The sequence below is a fragment of the Balaenoptera borealis genome (genome assembly GCF_965194805.1).
Source record: "Balaenoptera borealis genome assembly, chromosome: 10".
In the NCBI taxonomy this organism is placed as follows: Eukaryota; Metazoa; Chordata; class Mammalia; order Artiodactyla; family Balaenopteridae; genus Balaenoptera; species Balaenoptera borealis.
In genome coordinates this window covers 85,046,294-85,057,527 of record NC_138874.1, presented here as the reverse complement: position 1 = coordinate 85,057,527, position 11,234 = coordinate 85,046,294, and the positions used below count along the sequence as shown (strand labels likewise).

General features: G+C 42.7%; 1 protein-coding gene across 4 annotated transcripts in view; it reads left to right on the top strand.

Annotated features, from left to right (window-relative positions):
- Nucleotides 1-11,234, top strand: part of MYOF (myoferlin) — a 164,789-nt gene that overhangs the window by 38,466 nt on the left and 115,089 nt on the right. For all 4 annotated transcript variants that reach the window (XM_082339375.1, XM_082339373.1, XM_082339374.1 and 1 more), the window contains exon 4: nucleotides 9,767-9,875. In XM_082339375.1, the coding sequence (XP_082195501.1) occupies nucleotides 9,767-9,875 (109 nt within the window). The remainder of the gene's footprint in view (nucleotides 1-9,766; nucleotides 9,876-11,234) is intronic.

Genomic DNA, 11,234 nt, shown 5'->3' with positions numbered 1-11,234 from the left:
TCCCCATCCCACCCCTCTAGGTGGTCACAAAGCACCGAGCTGATCTCCCTGTGCTATGCGGCTGCTTCCCACTAGCTATCTATTTTACATTTGGTAGTGTATATATGTCCATGACACTCTCTTACCCTGTCACATCTCACCCCACCCCCTCCCCCTATCCTCAAGTCCATTCTCTAGTAGGTTTGTGTCTTTATTCCCGTCTTGCCACTAGGTTCTTCATGGCCTTTTTTTTTTTTCCTTAGATTCCGTATATATGTGTTAGCATACTGTATTTGTTTTTCTCTTTCTGACTTACTTCACTCTGTATGACAGACTCTAACTCCATCCACCTCATTACAAATACCTCCATTTCATTTCTTTTTATGGCTGAGTAATATTCCATTGTATATATGTGCCACATCTTCTTTATCCATTCATCTGTCGATGGACATTTAGGTTGCTTCCAGGTCCTGGCTATTGTAAATAGAGCTGCAATGAACATTGTGGTACATGACACTTTTTGACCTATGGTTTTCTCAGGGTATATGCCCAGTAGTGGGATTGCTGGGTCGTATGGTAGTTCTATTTGTAGTTTTTTAAGGAACCTCCATACTGTTCTCCATAGTGGCTGTATCAATTTACATTCCCACCAACAGTGCAAGAGTGTTCCCTTTCCTCCACATCCTCTCCAGCATTTATTGTTTCTAGATTTTTTGATGATGGCCATTCTGACCGGTGTGAGATGATATCTCATTGTAGTTTTGATTTGCATTTCTCTAATGATTAATGATGTTGAGCATTCTTTCATGTGTCTGTAGGCCATCTGTATATCTTTTTTGGAGAAATGTCTATTTAGGTCTTCTGCCCATTTTTGGATTGGGTTGTTCGTTTTTTTGTTATTGAGCTGCATGAGCTGCTTGTAAATCTTGGAGATTAATCCTTTGTCAGTTGCTTCATTTGCAAATATTTTCTCCCATTCTGATGGTTGTCTTTTGGTCTTGTTTATGGTTTCCTTTGCTGTGCAAAAGCTTTTAAGTTTCATTAGGTCCCATTTGTTTATTTGTGTTCTTATTTCCATTTCTCTGGGAGCTGGGTCAAAAAGAATCTTGCTGTGATGTATGTCATAGAGTGTTCTGCCTATGTTTTCCTCTAAGAGTTTGATAGTGTCTGGCCTTACACTTAGGTCTTTAATCCATTTGGAGTTTATTTTTGTGCATGGTGTCAGGGAGTGTTCTAATTTCATACTTTTACATGTACCTGTCCAATTTTCCCAGCACCACCTATTGAAGAGGCTGTCTTTTCTCCACTGTATATGCTTGCCTCCTTTATCAAAGATAAGGTGACCATATGTGTGTGGGTTTATCTCTGGGCTTTCTATCCTGTTCCATTGGTCTATATTTCTGTTTTTGTGCCAGTACCAAACTGTCTTGATTACTGAAGCTTTGTAGTATAGTCTGAAGTCAGGGAGCCTGATTCCCCCAGCTCCATTTTTCGTTCTCAAGATTGCTTTGGCTATTCGGGGTCTTTTGTGTTTCCATACAAATTGTGAAATTTTTTGTTCTAGTTCTGTGAAAAATGCCAGTGGTAGTTTGATAGGAATTGCATTGAATCTGTAGATTGCTTTGGGTAGTAGAGTCATTTTCACAATGTTGATTCTTCCAATCCAGGAACATGGTATATCTCTCCATCTATTTGTATCATCTTTAATTTCTTTCATCAGTGTCTTATAATTTTCTGCATACAGGTCTTTTGTCTCCTTAGGTAGGTTTATTCCTAGATATCTTATTCTTTTTGTTGCAATGGTAAACGGGAGTGTTTTCTTAATTTCACTTTCAGATTTTTCGTCATTAGTGTATAGAAATGCAAGCGATTTCTGTGCATTAATTTTGTATCCTGCTACTTTACCAAATTCATTGATTAGCTCTAGGAGTTTTCTGGTAGCCTCTTTAGGATTCTCTATGTATAGTATCATGTCATCTGCAAATAGTGACAGCTTTACTTCTTCTTTTCCGATTTGGATTCCTTTTATTTCTTTGTCTTCTCTGATTGCTGTGGCTAGGACTTCCAAAACTATGTTGAATAATAGTGGTGAGAGTGGGCAGCCTTGTCTTGTTCCTGATCTTAGTGGAAATGGTTTCAGTTTTTCACCATTGAGGACAATGTTGGCTGTGGGTTTGTCATATATGGTCTTTATTATGTTGAGGAAAGTTCCCTCTATGCCTACTTTCTGCAGGGCTTTTATCATAAATGGGTGTTGAATTTTGTCGAAAGCTTTCTCTGCATCTATTGAGATGATCATATGGTTTTTCTCCTTCAATTTGTTAATATGGTGTATCACATTGATTGATTTGCGTATATTGAAGAATCCTTGCATTCCTGGGATAAACCCCACTTGATCATGGTGTATGATCCTTTTAATGTGCTGTTGGATTCTGTTTGCGAGTATTTTGTTGAGGATTTTTGCATCTATGTTCATCAGTGATATTGGCCTGTAGTTTTCTTTCTTTGTGACATCTTTGTCTGGTTTTGGTATCAGGGTGATGGTGGCCTCGTAGAATGAGTTTGGGAGTGTTCCTCCCTCTGCAATATTTTGGAAGAGTTTGAGAAGGATAGGTGTTAGCTCTTCTCTAAATGTTTGATAGAATTCACCTGTGAAGCCATCTGGTCCTGGGCTTTTGTTTGTTGGAAGGTTTTTAATCACAGTTTCAATTTCAGTGCTTGTGATTGGTCTGTTCATATTTTCTATTTCTTCCTGGTTCAGTCTCGGCAGTTTGTGCATTTCTAAGAATCTGTCCATTTCTTCCAGGTTGTCCATTTTATTGGCATAGAGTTGCTTGTAGTAATCTCTCATGATCTTTTGTATTTCTGCAGTGTCAGTGGTTATTTCTCCTTTTTCATTTCTAATTCTATTGATCTGAGTCTTCTCCCTTTTTCTCTTGATGAGTCTGGCTAATGGTTTATCAATTTTGTTTATCTTCTCAAAGAACCAGCTTTTAGTTTTATTGATTTTTGCTATTGTTTCCTTCATTTCTTTTTCATTTATTTCTGACCTGATCTTTATAATTTCTTTCCTTCTGCTGGCTTTGGGGTTTTTTTGTTCTTCTTTCTCTAATTGCTTTAGGTGCAAGGTTAGGTTGTTTATTCGAGATGTTTCCTGTTTCTTGAGGTAGGCTTGTATTGCTATAAACTTCCCTCTTAGCACTGCTTTTGCTGCGTCCCATAGGTTTTGGGTCGTCGTATCTCCATTGTCATTTATTTCTAGGTATTTTTTGATTTCCCCTTTGATTTCCTCAGTAATCACTTCATTATTAAGTAATGTATTGTGTAGCCTCCATGTGTTTGTATATTTTACAGATCTTTTCCTGTAATTGATATCTAGTCTCATAGCGTTGTGGTCGGAAAAGATACTTGATACGATTTCAATTTTCTTAAATTTACCAAGGTTTGATTTGTGACCCAAGATATGATCTATCCTGGAGAATGTTCCATGAGCACTTGAGAAAAATGTGTATTCTGTTGTTTTTGGGTGGAATGTCCTATAAATATCAATTAAGTCCATCTTGTTTAATGTATCATTTAAAGCTTGTGTTTCCTTATTTATTTTCATTTTGGATGATCTGTCCATTGGTGAAGGTGGGGTGTTAAAGTCCCCTACTATGATTGTGTTGCTGTCGATTTCCCCTTTTATGGCTGTTAGTACTTGCCTTATGTATTGAGGTGCTCCTATGTTGGGTGCATAAATATTTACAATTGTTATACCTTCCTCTTGGATCGATCCCTTGATCATTATATAGTGTCCTTCTTTGTCTCTTGTAATAGTCTTTATTTTAAAGTCTATTTTGTCTGATATGAGAATTGCTACTCCAGCTTTCTTTTGATTTCCATTTGCATGGAATATCTTTTTCCATCCCCTCACTTTCAGTCTGTATGTGTCTCTAGGTCTGAAGTGGGTCTCTTGTAGACAGCATATATATGGGTCTTGTTTTTGTATCCATTCAGCCAGCCTGTGTCTTTTGGTGGGAGCATTTAATCCATTTACATTCAAGGTAATTATCGATATGTATGTTCCTATTCCCATTTTCTTAAATGTTTTGGGTTTGTTATTGTAGGTGTTTTCCTTCTCTTGTGTTTCTTGCCTAGAGAAGTTCCTTTAGCATTTGTTGTAAAGCTGGTTTGGTAGTGCTGAACTCTCTCAGCTTTTGCTTGTCTGTAAAGGTTTTAATTTCTCCATCACATTTGAATGAGATCCTTGCTGGGTAGAGTAATCTTGGTTGTAGGTTCTTCTCCTTCATCACTTTAAGTATATCCTGCCACTCCCTTCTGGCTTGCAGAGTTTCTGCTGAAAGATCAGATGTTAACCTTATGGGGATTCCCTTGTGTGTTATTTGTTTTTTTTCCCTTGCTGCCTTTAATATGTTTTCCTTATATTTAATTTTTGACAGTTTGATTAATATGTGTCTTGGCGTGTTTCTCCTTGGGTTTATCCTGTATGGGACTCTCTGTGCTTCCAGGACTTGATTAACTATTTCCTTTCCCATATTAGGGAAGTTTTCAACTATAATCTCTTCAAATATTTTCTCAGTCCCTTTCTTTTTCTCTTCTTCTTCTGGGACCCCTATAATTCGAATGTTGGTGCGTTTAATGCTGTCCCAGAGGTCTCTGAGACTGTCCTCAGTTCTTTTCATTCTTTTTTCTTTATCCTGCTCTGCAGTAGTTATTTCCACCATTTTATCTTCCAGGTCACTTATCCTTTCTTCTGCCTCAGTTATTCTGCTATTGATCCCATCTAGAGTATTTTTAATTTCATTTATTGTGTTTTTCATCATTGCTTGATTCCTCTTTAGTTCTTCTACGTCCTTGTTAAATGCTTCTTGCATTTTGTCTATTCTATTTCCAAGATTTTGGATCATCCTTACTATCATTATTCTGAATTCTTTTTCAGGTAGACTACCTATTTCCTCTTCATTTGTTAAGTCTAGTGTGTTTTGACCCTGCTCCTTCATCTGCTGTGTGTTTTTCTGTCGTCTCATTTTGCTTATCTTACTGTGTTTGGGGTCTCCTTATCACAGGTTGCAGGTTTGTAGTTCCCGTTGTTTTTGGTATCTGTCCCCAGTGGCTAAGGTTGGTTCAGTGGGTTGTGTAGGCTTCCTGGTGGAGGGAACTAGTGCCTGAGCTCTGGTGGATGAGGCTGGATCTTGTCTTTCTGGTGGGCACGTCCACGTCTGGTGGTGTATTTTGGGGTGTCTGTGGCCTTATTATGATTTTAGGCAGCCTCTCTGCTAATGGATGGGGCTGTGTTCCTGTCTTGCTAGTTGTTTGGCATAGGGTGTTCAGCACTGTAGCTTGCTGGTCATTGAGTGATGCTGGGTCTTGATGTTGAGATGGAGATCTCTGAGAGATTTTTGCCGTTTGGTATTACGTGGAGCTGGGAGGTCTCTTGTGGACCAGTGTCCTGAAGTTGGCTCTCCCACCTCCGAGGTACGGCCCTGATGCCTGGCTGAAGCACCAAGAGCCTTTCGTCCACACGGCTCAGAGTAAAAGGGAGAAAAAATAGAAAGAAAGAAAGAAAGAAAGAAAGAAAGAAAGGAAGGAAGGAGGAAGGAAGGAAGGAAGGAAAGAAAGAAAGAAAGAAAGAAAAGAAAGAAAGAAGCTATAATATAGTGAAGTAAAATAAAGCTATTGTAAAGCAAAGCTATACAGACAAAATCTACCCCAGAAGCATATACATATACACTCACAAAAAAAAAAAAGGAAAAGGGGAAAAATTAATATATCCTGCTCCCAAAGTCCACCTCCTGAATTTGGGATGATTCGTTGTCTATTCAGGTATTCAACAGATGCAGGCACATCAAGTTGTTTGTGGAGTTTTAATCCGCTTCTTCTGAGGCTGCTGGGACAGATTTCCCCTCCTCTTCTCTGTTTGCGCAGCTCCTGGGGATCAGCTTTGGATTTGGACCCGCCTCTGCGTGTAGGTCGCCTGAGGGCGTCTGTTCCCCGCCCAGACAGGACGGGGTTAAAGGAGCAGCTGCTTCGGGGACTCTGGCTCACCCAGGCCGCGGGGAGGGAGGGGTACAGAGGAGGCGGGGCGAGCCTGCGGCGTCAGAGGCCGGCGTGACGTTGCAGCAGCCTGAGGCGCGCAGTGCGTTCTCCCGGGGGATGTTGTCCCTGGATCACGGGACGCTGGCAGTGGCGGGCTGCACGGGCTCCCGGGAGGGGCGGTGTGGAGAGTGACCTGTGCTCGCACACAGGCTTCTTGGAGGCGGCAGCAGCAGCCCCAGCGTCTCACGCCCGTCTCTGGGGTCCGCGCTGATAGCCGCGGCTCGTGCCAGTTTCTGGAGTTCGTTTAGGCGGCGCTCTGAATCCCCTCTCCTTGCGCGCCGCGAAACAAAGAGGCAAGAAAAAGTCTCTTGCCTCTTCGGCAGCTGCAGACTTTTTCCCGGTCTCCCTCCCAGCCAGCTGTGGTGCGCTAACCCCTTCAGGCTGTGTTCACACCGCCAACCCCAGTCCTCTCCCTGCGATCCGACCAAAGCCCGAGCCTCCGCTCCCAGCCCCCGCCCGCCCCGGCGGGGGAGCAGACAAGCCTCTCGGGCTGGTGAGCGCTGCTCGGCGCCGAGCCTCTGTGCGGGAGTCTCTCCGTTTTTCCCTCTGCGCCCCTGTTGCTATGGGATCCGCGCTGTTGGCTGCGGCTCGCGCCCGTCTCTGAAGTTCGTTTAGGCGGCGCTCTGAATCCCCTCTCCTCGCGCACCAGGAAACAGGGAAGAAAAAGTCTCTTGCCTCTTCGGCAGCTGCAGACTTTTTCCCGGACTCCCTCCCGGCTAGCTGTGGTGCACTAACCCCTTCAGGCTGTGTTCACGCAGCCAGCCCCAGTCCTCTCCCTGCGACCGAAGCCCGAGCCTCAGCTCCCAGCCCCGCCCGCCCCGGCGGCTGAGCAGACAAGCCTCTCGGGCTGGTGAGTGCTGGTCAGCGCCGAGCCTCCGTGCGGCAAGTGCGGGAATCTCTCCGCTTTGCCCTCCGCACCCCTGTGGCTGCGCTCTCCTCCGTGGCTCCGAAGCTTCCCCCCTCCGCCACCCGCAGTCTCTGCCCGCGAAGGGGCTCCTAGTGCGTGGAAATCTTTCCTCCTTCACAGCTCCCTCCCACTGGTGCAGGTGCCGTCCCTATTCTTTTGTCTCTGTTATTTCTTTTTTCTTTTGCCCTACCCAAGTACGGGGGGAGTTTCTTGCCTTTTGGGAGGTCTGACGTTTTCTGCCAGCGTTCAGTGGGTGTTCTGTAGGAGCAGTTCCACGTGTAGATGTATTTCTACTGTATCTGTGGGAAGGAAGGTGATCTCCGCGTCTTACTCTTCCGCCATCTTCTCTCCTCCTCTCTTTGCTTTTTGATTGCATTTCACAAAGGGAACTCCTTCAATTCACCCACTCTCATACCATGTTGTGTGTTATAACCCCAATTTACAGACTGTATTCCACAGGTTACACTTCTATATTGACCAACTCACTGGGGATGTGTGTTCTATAAATTTTTTTGATCATGTGCCCTAACTACAAAAATGTTTCTTTCCTTCATTCAGTAAATATCTATTAATAAGCAAACTATGTTCCAAGCACTGGGGTTAGAGGAATGAACAGAGCAGGAAACAATCCCTGCCTTTCAGGAGCTTCACTCTAGTAAGGAGGGACACAGGTGTACTTCTGTACCAGTATGTTATGTGCGCTAACAGGTAGATGGTCAAAACCACAATAAGATATCACATCACACCTGTCAGCATGGCTGTCATCAAAAAGACCACAAGCAACAAATGTTGGCAAGGATGTGGAGAAAAGGGAACCCTTTTACACTGTTTGTGGGAATGTAAATTGGTGCAGCCACTGTAAAAACAAAACAAAACAGTATGGAGGTTCCTCAAAAAACTAAAAATAGAGTTACCATAGGACCCAGCAATTCCACTCGGGTATATATTCGAAGAAAATGAAAACACGATTTCAAAAAGATATCTGCACCTCAGTGTTTATAGCAGCATTATTTACAATAGCCAAGATATGGAAGCAAGCTAAGTGTCCATCGACAGATGAATGGATAAAGAAGATGTGGCACATATACACAATGGAATATTACTCAGCCATAAAAAAGAATGAAATTTTCTTGTTTGCAACAACGTGGATGGACCTGGAGGGTATTATGCTTAGTGACTGAAGTAAGACAGAGAAAGAAAATTCTGTGTGTTATCACTTATATGTGGAATCTAAAAATTAAAACAAGTGAAAGAATATAACAACAAAAAAATAAGAGGTGGCTGGGTAAGTGGTAGAGGCTGAATATAATCCCTTGGGGTCCAGGAAGAGAAAGAAGTGCACGCATCCAACTTTTGAATGATGCTTCACAGCATGTGAGTTAGCAAGTTACCCCTCAGTAAACTAGCAACCTATTTACACTGCAAGAAAGTTTACTTGGGGGGATGTTTTTACAGTGGACAATGTTGGGTTTTTTTTTTGCTCAAATGTTCCCAAGTGGCCTTTATTTCACAAAACTATTTCCATTAAAATTATTTCCTATACCACTTTAACTATATGATACTATTCAAATGAAAATCAATCGGCAAATTTACAAATTATGCACTTTTAAGTCATTTCTTCTACGTTGAGGCTGTACACGTCAGACAGCATCAGTGCCCAGGCCTGAGTCAGTGAATTCCTAACGCTCTTCCATTAACCTGGACTCGGACTTTCACATTTGGTCAGGTATCCGTTACACCAAAGCAGCTTCTGAACCATGTGTTACCTGGCCCAGGTGGAAGCTTAGATTTTCTGTGTTCTTGTGTGGTTTCCTCAGCCCATTACTAAATCAATTAGCCAGTCTCTGAAGACCATGGCCTACATGAGATGAAGTCTACTACTGCTACTACCTACATGAAGGATGATGGAACCAAAACAAACAAGCAAAAAAAAATCAAAAAATTTTAGGAAATAAGGTGAAAGTGAGAAAAACTTCCGCATGACACCTGTATTAATTTTCTGTTGCTGCTTTAAATTACTACAAACTTAGTGGCTTAAAACGTCACAATTTTACCACGGTACAGCTCTACTGGTCTGAAGTCCAGTGGGCTTACCTTCAAAATGAAGGTGTCAGCTGGGCTGTGTTCGTCTTGGAGGCTCTAGGGGAGAATCCATTTTCTTGCCTTTTCCAGCTTCTATAGGCCGCCTGCATTCCTTGGCTTGTGGTCCCTTCAAACTAGTGACAGCTTGTTGAGTGTTTCTTGCAAGTCTCTTGACTCTGTCTCCCTCTTCTACTTTCAATCCTGGATTATCTGGGTAGGCCCAGTCTAATCATATTAAGGTCAGCTGATTAGCAACCTTAATTCCCTCTGCTACCTTAAACTCCCTTTTGTTTTGTATCACAGCATATTAACAGGTTACAGTGGGCAATGTTTTATGAGTTCTTTTAAATGTCCATTACAGAAGAATGCCTAAACTTTGTCCTACTTTTCTCTCTTCCTGGATTCTTCGAGGTTATATTCAGTCTTTGTCTCTCACCCATCGATCTCATTTGTGACTTGAAATTTCACAGGCACCATAGTTTGACTCTTGAAATGACTACTTGTTATGGAGACGTGGAGGCTGAAGTGTGATGGTTATTGCCAAAATACCCTGCTAGGGAGAGCACAAAATGGCCCACGCTTCATTATGAGTGATTTTAATGCTCGCAGATGAACAGGAAGAGGATTGGGAGGTCCAGTGCGGAAATGGAAACATGCCTCTTATGTGGGTTACTGTGTGCTTTTTCCTTTCCCCTGCAGGTTAATTGGCACGGCCACCGTAGCCCTGAAAGACCTGATCGGCGACCAGAGCCGATCGCTGCCCTACAAACTGATCTCCCTGCTAAACGAAAGGGGGCAAGAGACTGGGGTGAGCATTTCCCTCTTGTTGAATGGCTTTGAAGTGAGATGGCTTTGCAAAGGTTCATTAAGACAAGAGTGTGAAATTATAAGTAGCTCACTACACACACACACACACACTCTCCCTAATGGTTTTGAGATAAATAGGCGCATTTACAAATGATATGGCCTCATCCTGTACTCATACTGACAGAACTACAAAGTAGATTAACTTGATTTTCTATGGCAGAATGCTATAGCATGAGTGGGACCCTATCTTGGTACAGCTCTGGGCATATTCACTTGGTTGTTAACATTTGTATGGTGAGTATAGCTCTGTGTATCAGATACTCTTTGAAGCATTCTATATAAGGTAATTCATTAATATTAGACCAGAATATCAAGATGTTAATATGATTTTTTAAAATTAAATTAATTAATTTATTTATTTATTTTTGGCTGCATTGGGTCTTCATTGCTGTGCACGGGCCTTCTCTAGTTGCGGAGAGCGGGGGCTACTCTTCGTTGTGGTGCATGGGCTTCTCGTTGCAGTGGCTTCTCTTGTTGCGGAGCACAGGCTTTAGGTGCCTGGGCTTCAGTAGTTGTGGCTCGCGGGCTCTAGAGCGCAGGCTTAGTAGTTGTGGCGCACGGGCTTAGCTGCTCTGCGGCATGTGGGATCTTCCCGGACCAGGGCTCGAACCCGTGTTCCCTGCATTGGCAGGAGGATTCTTAACCACTGTGCCACCAAGGAGGTCCCCATGATCTTTATTATTCCATTAGCAGCTGAATGTTTTCTGATCACAGCCTCTCTAAACAAGTACACACTGATATTGTCTGATATGAGACCAGAAGAGAGAGACTCTTTTTCAAGTGCAGTTTAAAAAAAATTGACTCTAGCATCACAGCTTTCAGATTTCTTAAGGTTGCTAACAAGCACTCATAAAGCTAATATGCTTGCCCTGTTAACCTCTGACCTCTTTGTTTTCCAAACAATTTGTCAATATTTTGCTTGGGAGCCTGGGCAAAGGGAGAAAATTTAAAAGAGGCCATCCCTGAAGGCAAGAATGCATTAATGCCCATTAGGAATGTCAATTTTGCTGGTCTAGTCTCCAAAACTTATAGGTTTGCTGTGAATTAGCATTCTAATCATAAAATGTAAATTCAGAATGTCAGCTATCGTCTATCTACCCAAAACTGGCTGAGAGAAGTGATACTAAGGGAAGATGGTACAAGTCAGTGATTTTCCTGGCTGTTTTTTTCCTCTTTAAAGCAGAGAAGAAAGCATATGTAGAACCCTGAAATGGCAGAATTGTAGTCATTGAATGGGGTAAGGAAGAGTGAGGGCCTCAGGCCTGGCCCCTGGTATCCCCTCACCCCTGCAAGAGGGCCT